General features: G+C 46.4%; 1 protein-coding gene across 6 annotated transcripts in view; it reads left to right on the top strand.

Moving 5' to 3' along the window:
- Positions 1-13,062, top strand: part of dpp6a (dipeptidyl-peptidase 6a) — a 352,637-nt gene that overhangs the window by 319,051 nt on the left and 20,524 nt on the right. For all 6 annotated transcript variants that reach the window (XM_052483753.1, XM_052483752.1, XM_052483756.1 and 3 more), the window contains 7 exons: positions 8,847-9,001; positions 9,286-9,383; positions 10,328-10,451; positions 10,563-10,601; positions 11,437-11,544; positions 12,032-12,123; positions 12,916-12,963. In XM_052483753.1, coding sequence (XP_052339713.1) covers positions 8,847-9,001; positions 9,286-9,383; positions 10,328-10,451; positions 10,563-10,601; positions 11,437-11,544; positions 12,032-12,123; positions 12,916-12,963 — 664 coding nt within the window. The remainder of the gene's footprint in view (positions 1-8,846; positions 9,002-9,285; positions 9,384-10,327; positions 10,452-10,562; positions 10,602-11,436; positions 11,545-12,031; positions 12,124-12,915; positions 12,964-13,062) is intronic.

The following is a 13,062-nucleotide window of genomic DNA, read 5'->3' as shown; positions in this document are numbered from 1 at the left end:
AGACTCCGTTTATACCAAGTTCATTTTCCTGCGCCTGACGTCCCTGCCACCGACACACCCATTACAGAATCTCTGACCAATACTATGGATTCAGCAGGAGAGGGTACCCCAGCCATTGAGGTGGAGGAGCGCGTCCAGCAGCATGCAGTTTTACTTTACCATCTTGGAGCCGCCATGAACCGCGTTGTCCCGACAATTAACTTCCACCAGCACAACCTGGGTCTCCCCTGAGCGCCCCTTTCCCGCCTGAACCCAGTGGGATCCGTCTCTCCTTGCCACAGGAGTATGACGGGAGGGCTGCCAACTGTCAGGGGTTACTCCGTCAATGAAATCTCTATCTGGCCACGGTCCACCCAGCTCCATCGGACCGTGAGAGGGTGTCCGTCCTCTTCTCATGCCTCACCGGGAGAGCCCTGGAGTGGGCCTACGCCGTGTGGAGAGAAGGAGATACGGCGTTGGACCAGTTTAGGAGTTTACCCGTCGTTTCCGGGCAGTCTTCGACCACCCGCCCAGGGGTAGAGTGGCGGGTGAGTGCCTCTACCATCTGAGGCAGGAGACGAGGAGCGCCCAGGAGTTGGCTCTGGAGTTTAAGACCCTGGCTGCCAGCGCGGGATGGAACAACGGGGCCCTGATCGACCATTATCGTTGCAGTCTGCTCAACGATGTCCGTCAGGAGCTGGCCTGCAGAGACACCACCCTCACACTTGACCAGCTGGTGGACCTGTCCATCCGGCTGGACAACCTGCTGGCTACTCGCGGACGTTCAGATCGGGGTCTGGTGGTTCCATCCTCCCGCACCCCATCTCCAGTACCCATGGAGCTGGGAGGGGCGGTGCGCAGGGAGACCGGAGGGGGTTCCCGCTTGTGCACCATCTGTAGCCGCAGAGGTCACACTGCCGGTCAGTGCCGGGTTGGTTCCTCTGGGAATCGAGGCAGGGGCAGGACGCTCTGGTGTCACCCCAGGTGAGCCGGCACCATACTCACCCAGAGCCCTCTGTTGTACATATGTTTTGTCTGTTACGTTCCCTGAATTTTCCCCGCATTCCCAGAGTAAGGCGCTCGTCGATTCAGGTGCAGCTGGGAATTCTATTGATAGTGCTTTAGCCTATAGTTTAGGGATCTCTAATGTTCCCGTGGATGTGCCCTTCATACCTTCACGCCTTAGATAGCCGACCATTAGGGTCAGGGTTAATTAGGGAGGTCACCGCGCCATTGGGCATGGTGACGCCGGGGGGGTCATATGGAGAGAATAGTCTCTTCCTTATTGACTCTCCTGCGTTTCCCGTGGTGCTAGGCCTACCCTGGTTAGCTTGTCATAACCCCACTGTTTCTTGGCCACAAACGGCTCTCACAGGGTGGTTGCGAGAGTGCTCAGGTAGGTGTTTAGGGGTTTCCGTTGGTGCTACTACGGTGGAAAGTCCAGATCAGGTCTCCACCGTGCGCATTCCCCCTGAATATGCCGATTTGGCTCTTGCCTTCTCCAAAAAGACTCAATTACCACCTCATCGACAGTGCGATTGTGCGAAAGATCTCCTGGTAGACGCTGCACTTCCCAGGAGTCACATGTATCCCCTCTCACAGGAGGAGACGGAGGCTATGGAAACATATGTCTCCGAATCCCTGCGTCAGGGGTACATCCGGTCCTCCACTTCACCCGCCTCCTCGAGTTTCTTTTTTGTGAAGAAGACAGAGGGAGGTCTGCGCCCGTGTATTGACTATCAGGGTCTGAATCAGATCACTGTGAGGTATAGCTACCCGCTACCGCTCATAGCCACAGCGATAGAGTCAATAAACAGGGTGCGCTTCTTCACTAAAGGAGCGCTTACAACCTGGTGCGTAGCCGAGAGGGAGACGAGTGGAAGATGGCTTTCAGTACCAGCTCTGGGCACTATGAGTACCTCGTCATGCCGTACGGGTTGATGAATGCGCCATCAGTCTTCCAAGCCTTTGTAGACAAGATTTTCAGGGATCTGCACGGGTAGGGTGTAGTGGTGTATATTGATGACATTTTGATATACTCCGCTACACTCGCTGACCATGTGTCCCTGGTGTGCAGAGTGCTTGGTCGCCTGTTGGAGCATGACCCGTATGTCAAGGCTGAGAAATGCCTGTCCTTCCAACAGTTCTTCTCCTTCCTAGGTTATCGCATTTCCACTTCAGGGGTGGAGATGGAGAGTGACCACATTGCAGCCGTGCGTAATTGGCAGACTCCCACCACGGTAAAGGAGGTGCAGCTGTTCTTTGCCAACTACTACCGGAGGTTTATCTGGGGTTTTGGTCAGGTGGCTACTCCCATTACCTCACTACTGAAGGGGGTCAGGTGGTCAGCTGAGGCGGACAGGGCTTTTAGTCACCTGAGGGCTCTGTTTTCCTCGGCTCCCATGTTGGCCCATCCGGATCCCTCGTTGGCGTTCATAGTGGAGGTGGATGCATCCGAAGCTGGGATAGGAGCGGTGCTCTCTCAGCGCTCGGGTACACCACCTAAGCTCCACCCCTGTGCTTCCATTTCGAAGAAGCTCAGCCCGTTGGAGCGAAACTATGATGTGGGGGACCGGGAGCTGTTGGCTGTCGTCAAGGCCTTGAAGGCATGGAGACATTGGCTTGAGGGGGCTAAACACCCTTTTCTCATCTGGACTGACCACCACAATCTGGAGTACATCCGGGCAGCGAGGAGGCTGATCCTTCGCCAGGCAAGGTGGGCCATGTTTTTCACCCATTTTGTGTTTACCCTTTCCTACCGACCAGGCTCTCAGAACGTTAAGGCAGACACATTGTCCCGGCTGTATGACACAGAGGAGCGGCCCATGGATCCCACTCACATACCCCAGGCCTCTTGCCTGGTGGCACCGTTAGTGTGGGTGCTGGAGTCATTGAGCAGCCGTTGCGTACAGAGCCCGCTCCCCTCCAGTGTCCGGCTGGGCGTCTGTACGTTCAGTCTGCTGTCCGCGACCGGCTGATTTATCGGGCACATACGTCACTCTCTGGTCATCCTGGTATCGGTCGGACGGTGCGCTGTCTTAGTGGGAAGTACTGGTAGCCCACTTTAGCTAAGGATGTGAGGGTTTATGTTTCCTCCTGCTCTGTGTGTGCCCAGTGTAAGGCTCCTAGACACCTGCCCAGAGGTAAGTTACAACCCTTACCCGTTCCACAACGGCCATGGTCGCACCTGTCGGTGGATTTCCTGACTGATCTTCCTCCTTTACAGGGTAACACCACGATCCTGTAGTTGTGGATCATTTTTCTAAGTCCTGTCGTCTCCTCCCGCTGCCCGGTCTCCCTACGGCCCTACAGATGCGGAGGCTCTATTTATACACATCTCCCGGCACTACGGGGTGCCTGAGGATATAGTGTCTGATCGGGGTCTCCAGTTCATGTTGAGGGTCTGGAGGGCTTTCATGGAACGTCTCGGGGTCTCGGTCAGCCTTACCTCAGGTTTTCACCCCGAGAGTAATGTGCAGGTGGAGAGAGTTATTCAGGATGTGGGTAGGTTTATGAGGTCTTATTGCCAGGACCGGCCTGGGGAGTGGGCAGCGTTCGTGCCCTGGGCAGAGATGGCCCAGAACTCGCTCCACCACTCCTCCACTAACCTTTCTCCCTTCCAGTGTGTATTGGGGTAACAGCCAGTTCTGGCTCCTTGGCATCAGAGTCAGACCGAGGCTCCTGCGGTGGACGACTGGTTCCGGCGTGCGGAGGAAACATGCGGAGGCTGCCCATGTCCAACTTCAGCGCACCGTACTGCGCCAGAAAGTGGGCGCAGGCCGTCACCGCAGTGAGGCCCCGGTATTCTCACCGGGGGACCGGGCCTGGCTCTCGACCTGAGACCTGCACCTCCGCCTGCCCTGCCCCTCCGCCTCGGAAGCTGGGTCCGCGGTTTGTGGGGCCATTTAAAGTCCTGAGGAGAGTGAACGAGGTATGTTACAGGTTACAGCTTCCCCCCGATTACCACATTAACCCCTCATTCCATGTGTCTCTCCTCAGGCCGGTGGTGGCTGGCCCACTCCAGGAGTTTGAGTTACGGGAGGTTCCTCCGCCCCCTCTGGACATCAAGGGTGCCCCGGCGTACTCTGTACTTGATTGTTTTATTGTATGTTTGTGCAAGTCATGTGTCGGTGTGCGACGGGTTTTGTACCCACTTATGTTATTTTTTGTGTATTTTGGTTTTTGGAGTTGTGTGAGCACTTATTAAAAGACTCTGTTTATACCAAGTTCGTTTTCCTGCGCCTGACTTCCCTGCCACCGACACACACCCATTACAGTCATGCACAAAGTAGATGTCGTAACCGACTTGCCAAAACTATAGTTTGTTAACAAGAAATTTGTGGAGTGGTTGAAAAACAAGTTGTAATGACTCCAACCTAAGCGTATGTAAACCTCCACCTTAAACTGTATGCCTGACAGTGTGTGTGTGGAACACTGGCAGTGTGTGTGTGGAACACTGGCAGTGTGTGTGTGGAACACTGGCAGTGTGTGTGTGGAACACTGACAGTGTGTGTGTGGAACACTGGCAGTGTGTCTGTGGAACACTGGCAGTGTGTGTGTGGAACACTGACAGTGTGTGTGTGGGACACTGGCAGTGTGTGTGTGGGACACTGACAGTGTGCGTGTGGGACACTGACAGTGTGTGAGACACTTGTGTAAGGGGAGTCAGAAAGACAAAACACCCAAGGTGATTGTAGAACATTTGTCATATGTGGCCTGTCTGTCAGACTAACTGCTCCAGCAGCAGACAACATCCTGAAATATGATGTGGCCCAGGGACAGAGCCAGAGAAGTCTGGCACGGCACGATAATAGTCACACACACTGTTGATACGAGCTGTGTCTGCATACCCCATGGAGTCTTGGCTGGGATTGCACATTTCGCACACTGAGAAGCTTATGTTTGTTGATTTGTTTGTGGTTTTTTTGTGTTTACGGCAGTGTGGTTTATCGGCGCTGCAGCTGAATGTGTAAGCCTCTTTTCTGAGAAAGAAATAGTACAAGGACTTTATTTTTTACTATTTTCTACATTGTAGAATAGTAGTGAAGACATCAGAACTAGGAAATAACACATAGGGAATGACATAGTAACCAAAAAGTGTTAAACCAATCAAAATGTATTTTATATTTGAAATTCTTGAAATAGCCACCCTTTGCCTTGATGACAGCTTTGCACACTCTTGGCATTCTCTCAACCAGCTTCACCTGGAATGCTTTTCCAACAGTCTTGAAGGAGTTCCCACATATGCTGAGCACTTGTTGGCTGCTTTTTCTTAACTCTGTGGTCTGACTCATCCCAAACCATCTCAATTTGGTTGAGGTCAGGGGATTGTAGAGGACAGGTCATCTGATACAGCACACCATCACTCTCCTTCTTGGTCAAATAGCCCTTACACAGCCTGGAGGTGTGTTGGGTCATTGTCCTGTTGGGGAAAAAATGACAGTCCAACTAAGCGCAAACCAGATGGGATGGCGTATCGCTGCAGAATGGTGTGGTAGCCATGCTGGTTAAGTGTGCCTTGAATTCTAAATAAATCACAGACAGTGTCACCATCAAAGCACCCCCACACCATAACACATAACATGCGGAGATCATTTGTTCATCCATACCTTGTCTCACAAAGACACAGCGTTTGGAACCAATAATCTTACATTTGTTTCCAGCTGACTACCTCATGAAGCGGATTGAGAGAATGCCAAGAGTGTGCAAAGCTGTCATAAAGGCAAAGGGTGGCTATTTGAAGAACGTCAAATATAAAATACATTTTGATTGGTTTAACACTTTTTTGGTTCCTACATGATTCCATATGTGTTATTTCATAGTTGTTATGTCTTCACTATTATTCTACAATGTAGAAAGTAGTACAAATAAAGAAAAATCCTTGAATGAGTAAGTGTTCTAAAACTTTTGACCGATAGAGTACAGTACATTTTTTCCCTCATCAATCTACACACAATAACCCATAATGACAAAGTGAAAATAGGTTTGTAGAAATGTTTGCACATTTTTGCACAACGGAAATACCTTATTTCCATAAGTATTCAGACCCTTTGCTATGAGACTCGAAATTGAGCTCAGGTGCATCCTGTTTCCATTTCTCATCCTTCAGATGTTGCTACAACTTGATTGGAGTCCACCTATGGTAAATTCAAATGATTGGACATGATTTGGAAAGGCACGCTCCTGTCTATACAAGGTCACACAGTTGACAGGGCATGTCAGAGTAAAAACCAAGCCATGAGGTCAAAGGAATTGTCCGTACAGCTCCGAGAAGGAATTTTATCGAGGCACAGATCTGGTGAGGGTACCAAAACAATTTTGTAGCATTGAAGATCCCCAAGAACACAATGGCCTCCATCATTCTTAAATGGAATAAGTTTAGAACCACCAAGACTCTTCCTCGAGCTGGCCGACTGGCCAAACTGAACAATCGGGGAAGAAGGGCCTTGGTCAGGGAGGTGACAAGATTGTGTCAAGGCACAGATCTGGGGAAGGATACCAAAAAAATTATGTAGCTTTGAAGATTTCAAAGAACACAGTGGCTTCCATCATTCTCATGGCCGATGAGCACCGATACGTTTTATCTATAATTTCTCTTCATATGACAAGGATTGAAAAGGATTTTCCAGGAAATTGCCAACTTGATGCGTGACGATGACTGCTTGTCTAGTTTGCAAGCTAAGATTTTGAAAGTATGATGTTGACATGATCAGTCCAATCAAAGCTACGGTGTATATATAACAACATTTGGTGTCATTTTATCTGTGGCCAATGACCTTGAGCCTTCTTGGATGGGCACTTCTAATGTAAGTCTATGACACATCACCCAAGGGTCTTGAATTTTTGAGCCATACCCGTAGATTTTGCGGTGACATAGTGCCCCCATGAGTGACAGAACACCGAGCCAATCATGGCGCAACTAGGAAAGATGACCAACCCCTCAACTCCGTTTTTCCACTGGCTGCCCCAACCACCACAGAAATAACTGAGCTAGGCTGAAACACCTACATTTTGGAGCTGACTTACTCAAGAAAGCAAAAAAAAGACAATGTTTGTATGCGGCTTTATTAACTCAATGATTCATTTATCGATTTGCAAACTGATATGTGACAGGTATTAATGCCAAAATAACATGCAAGACACACATTTTTAATATATATATTTTTTAGATTAACAGGTGGGGCTCTGTCTTGGAACAGAAATATGACTCTCCGTCTCATTAGTTTGGCCCACCTGATTCTGTCACATTACATTCAGTAGCTTCTATTGCCCACCTGCCTCAGTAACAGGCCGCTCATGCATAAGTAATGTGTGTGTTAGGCAGTGAGTCATTTAGGTCCAGAGAGTGTGTGAACCAGGGTGAATAGATGAGTGAGAGACTGCTCACCTGGGTAATCATAGTTGTGGAGATAGAACAGCTCAAAGGAACAGCTCATGGAAACAAAGGCAGGTTCAAACACACACACACACACACAGTGTTTTTATGCATGTGTGCATGTGGACGTGCCTGTGTGTGTATCTTCACCTGGCACTACCTATCAATAGAGTCCCCTCAGGGATGTGAGTGTGTTTCATATGATCCATATCACCCTGAATAATTTCAAACACATACACAGGCTCTGTAGTGACCACAAGATGTCACAGGTTTTTGATGAAGTAAGCCAAGCTCCAACAGGACACTTTCTGTGTACCTCAGCATCAGAAAAGGGGTCTCTCACTCACACACACACACACACACACACACACACACACACACACACAAAATGTCCTTGCTTACACCACCCTACAATGTTGCACCTGACTGGGAAATTACTTTTTCTGTTCCCTTCTCTGGTATGGTTCTCTTGAGTGGTTGGTCGATGTTCCTCTCCAGTGGTTGGTCGATGTTGCTCTCCGGTGGTTGGTCGATGTTTCTCTCTTGTGAGATTAAAAGCAGTGTTTTGATTTATGACCAGAACATACTTCAGCATTTTTATGAAATTTACGACAGCATTGATCCAAACCGACTATGCATCGCAAATTATGTTTGTGTCAGTTGTCGTGGAAATATCCTCTATTTACCAAATCATGGGAGCAAACTACACACACACGTCAGAGTTAGTTATAAAAATCCATCTTTAATTATATGATGAGCTCTATCACAATCCTGTGACTCTCAGATAAATCCAGTGTCTCCCAGTGGATTCTCTGAGAGCCCCCTTACAATGCAACTGAGTTCCTTTTAATAGCAAAGACACACATATCTCAGACAGCATAGACATAATTCATCGTTCAGCTTTGTCTTCTTTCCCAAACCCCAGAACCATAAACCAAATCCTCCATATCAACAGGCATATATCAAATTGTCATTTATATACAACCCACTCTAAATACAAACTCCTGGACAAACTCACGGAGAGGAGGGTGAGGCTATAGGTTAACTTCTTGCGTCGAGCCAACCCGGATCCGGGTTCATGACTACAGCCTCAAGCCCATTACCATAACGCAACGTTAACTATTCATGAAAATCGCAAATGAAATTAAATCAATATGCTTGCTCTCATGCTTAGCCTTTTGTTAACAACACATAGAATTGACATAGACATAGAACAGATAACTGCAACCTCACCACAGAATTACACAAAAATACCATTCTGATGAGAAGTAACTTACACACATTTGATGAATATTAAACAGTTTACAAATGTTACCAACAAATTCTGATCCTTCCACGACACAGTATTTAACATGACTGATGTATCTGACGCACGTCAGCACTGGGTATTGTAATGTAGTTCTATTCAAACACATAATGGGTTTCTCTTAGAGTTTCAACACCTTTATTATTACTGAAAACTAAAGGATATTTCTCTCCTGTCCTTTTCCAGAGGAGATCTTCCAGACCCATATTGCCCATTGGTGGTCTCCGGATGGTGCCCGGCTGGCATATGCCACCATCAATGACACTATGGTGCCCAGGATGGAGATCCCTATGTTCACAGGAACTACTTACCCTACTGGGAGGGAGTATCACTACCCTAAGGTTAGAACAGTATAATTACTAACCTATTACCAACAAAACATTTTCTACTACAACGCTACACCACGGTAAATTGTACCACCGCTCAAAGGTCATGAAACACACAAAAAGTTTTTAAAAAGTACAACCAATCTTGGGAAATGGGAAACTACTCCAGCATGGAGTTAGTTCTGTCTTCAGGCGTGTCCTTCATGAGGCAGATGCACTTAAAATGTCCAATAAGAACAGTTGTTTTAATAATGGCATTTGCAATCATAGTGTCTCTCTGCTGTCTGTCCTCCGTGCAGGCTGGGGAGGAAAATCCAGTCATCTCTTTGTATGTGGTCAACCTGAACGGGCCCCTGCACACCATCGAGATGAGGAGACCTGAAGACCCGAGGATGGGGTACACCACCCCACACAACCACACTACCCTTACTAATCCAACCTCCGTACACAACCACACTACCCTTACTAATCTAACCTCCATTTACAACCACACTACCCTTACTAATCTAACCTCCAAATACAACTACACTACCCTTACTAATCTAACCTCCATTTACAACCACACTACCCTTACTAATCTAACCTCCGTACACAACCACACTACCCTTACTAATCTAACCTCCATGTACAACCACACTACCCTTACTAATCCAACCTCCGTACACAACCACACTACCCTTACTAATCTAACCTCCATTTACAACCACACTACCCTTACTAATCTAACCTCCAAATACAACTACACTACCCTTACTAATCTAACCTCCGTCCAACCACACTACCCTACAACTAACCTCCAAATACAACTACCCTTACTAATCTAACCTCCATTTACAACCACACTACCCTTACTAATCTAACCTCCGTACACAACCACACTACCCTTACTAATCTAACCTCCATGTACAACCACACTACCCTTACTAATCTAACCTCCATACACAACCACACTACCCTTACTAATCTAACCTCCAAATACAACTACACTACCCTTACTAATCTAACCTCCATTTACAACCACACTACCCTTACTAATCTAACCTCCGTACACAACCACACTACCCTTACTAATCTAACCTCCAAATACAACCACACTACCCTTACTAATCTAGCCTCCATTTACAACCACACTACCCTTACTAACCTAACCTCCAAATACAATACTACTCAAATTCTAATAGCACATAGGCCTACTATATATAGTATATATAGCATGGCTATATATCCTTGTGGATTTTAAAGGGGTGAAAACATGCAATATGTCAGTAGAATGTTCCTAGTCCTTTATCCTAGATGTTGAATATACATTAATAAACACTCTTATTTCTGTTTGTGTTACAGAGAATACTATGTCACCATGGTGAAATGGGCGACTACCACCAAACTGGCAGTGAATTGGTTAAACAGAGCCCAGAACATATCCATGCTGACGTTGTGTCAGGCCACCACCGGCGTCTGCACGAAGGTGTGTGTGTGTGCATCATCTTTAGCTACAAACACAGCTGTTTTTCAGCCTACTTTGTTAGCTTTTCTTAAACGTATGATTGACTTTTCTTTCAAATTATGTATGTTTTAGAAACATGAGGATGAAAGTGAAAGTTGGCTACACAGACAGGTAAGAAAGAAACATCAACATGATTCAAGTACAAATCATTTATTTTTAGGGCTGTTAATCTGTCTTTTTTATAGTACTTCAGAGTGGAATGTCAATCCATCATTTCTAGATATGTTATAATTAAGCAATAAGGCACGGGGCACGGTGTAGTATATGGCCAAAGGATTCTTCAAAGTAGCCACCCTTTGCCTTGATGACAGCTTTGCACACTCTTGGCATTCTCTCAACCAGCTTCATGAGGTAGTCATCTAGAATGCATTTCAATTAACAGGTGTACCTTAATAAAAGTTAATTTGTGGAATTTCTTTCCTTCTTAATGAGTTTGAGCCAATCAGTTGTGTTGTGACAAGGTAAGGGTGGTATAAAGAAGATAGCCCTATTTAGTAAAAGACCAAGTCCATATTACGGCAATGACAGCTCAAATAAGTAAAGAGAAATGACAGTTCATCATTACTTTAAGACATGAAGGTCAGTCAATCCGGAAAATGTCAAGAACTTTGAAAGTTTCTTCAAGCGCAGTCGCAAAAACCATCAAGCGCTACCATGAAACTGGCTCTCATGAGGACCGCCACAGGAAAGGAAGACCCAGAGTTAACTCTGCTGCAGAGGATAAGTTCATTAACTGCACCTCAGATTGCAGCCAAGGCAAAGGGTGGCTACTTTGAAGAATATAAAATATATTTAGATTTGTTTAACACTTTTTTGGTTACTACATGACTTCATATGTGTTATTTCATAGTTTATATGTCTTCACTATTATTCTACAATGTAGAAAATTGTAAAAAAAAAAATAGGATGAGTAGGTATGTCCAAACATTTGTCATATGACTGTTAGAATGAGGAGCCGCTGTTCTCCAAAGACGGTCTGAAGTTGTTCTTCACCAGAGCCATCCCACAGGGAGGCAGGGGCAAATTCTTCCACATCTCCATGTCCATCACACAGGTACTGTACACTCCCTTTCTACACTCTCTATTCTGTGTTCTGCATGTGGGCTTCCATACGTTACAATTGCTTCCTACAGCAATGTACAGCATTGCATAGACAACACCACTTCAGAAGGTGAATGGGCAAGACCAAAAATGTACAGTAAGTGCCTTTGAACGGGATATGGTAGTAGGTGCCAGGCGCACCGGTTTGTGTCAAGAACTGCAACGCTGCTGGGTTTTTCATGCTCAACAGTTTCCCGTGTGTATTAAGAATGGTTCACCACCCAAAGGACATTCAGCCAACTTGACACAACTGTGGCGAGCATTGGAGGTCACATGGGCCAGCATCCCTGTGGAACACTTTCGACACCTTGTAAAGTCCATTGTCCCGAATTGAGGCTGTTCTGAGGGAAAAAAGGGTCGGGGTGCAACTCCATATTAGGAAGGCGTTCTTAATGCTTGCTTTACTCAGTGTGTCTATCTCTTCCTCCTTCCCTCTCCAGCCCAACACCAGCACAGACACGCTGCAGTCCATCACGTCTGGAGACTGGGACGTCACCCAGGTCCTGGCCTACAACGAGAACATCCAGCTAATGTGAGATCCTGATGCAGCTGGGCCACACACACACACACACACACACACACACACACACACTTACATGCCTTCACATGTAGTATACAAACATTCTTTGCTGTGATTATAACACAAACACCCATCCACAACAAAATTATCTCTCTCCCCCTCACTGTCCCTCTCTCCGGAGTAGAGTAGAGTATTTTTGATCCTCAGGGGGCATGTAGTAAAAACACATTGGATACATGTCAGTAAAGTAAATAGGCAGTTAACGTCATAGATTTAGCCGGTGGTAACTTGTGGAATAGACACCAACTGGAATGCGGTTTTAACCAATCAGCATTTTGGATTAGACCCAACCAATGTATAAATGACAATAAATATACTTGGGGAGCCGCTCTGAGAGAAGCAACCCAAATTCATCAAACAAGAGATGCTGGGATCCCTTCAGAATGAATTGCGCCTTACGTATGACCCCCCCGTCAAATTTGTTCCTGGCCTACTTAAGTTTCAAAAAACATCCTCACCTCATATTTAATTTATGTTACATCTCTTCCAATGTCAAGACCTGCTGTTGGAACTGTTGGTACTCTTGCTGCTTATATCTAGCCAACAAGTTTCTGTTCAACTGTACCGCTGGAGTCCGCTGCACTCTTTACACTAACCTACTTTTCTCACTTCGTAGACTCCTTACATTTGTGACTACGGAAATGCTTCAATGACGTAATGTTGTGTGCACCCTTGCATTTGTTATATTATGTATTAGTTGAACATATGTCCAACTTGAAATGTTTATTATTATGTATCTTGCAGATACTTCTTGAGCACAGAGGATGATCCAAAACGCAGGCACCTCTACAGGTAACACATACATAGCTCTGAATAACTGTCTCTAATTCTGTCCTCTTCTGTTGTGCCTAGCTATGTTGCACCCACCCACCCAAAATAGTTATTTTCGTT

This window comes from Oncorhynchus keta, chromosome 28, assembly GCF_023373465.1.
Source record: "Oncorhynchus keta strain PuntledgeMale-10-30-2019 chromosome 28, Oket_V2, whole genome shotgun sequence".
Taxonomy (NCBI): domain Eukaryota; kingdom Metazoa; phylum Chordata; class Actinopteri; order Salmoniformes; family Salmonidae; genus Oncorhynchus; species Oncorhynchus keta.
Note: the sequence above shows the minus strand (reverse complement) of the source record. Positions and strands in the feature narration are given on the sequence as shown.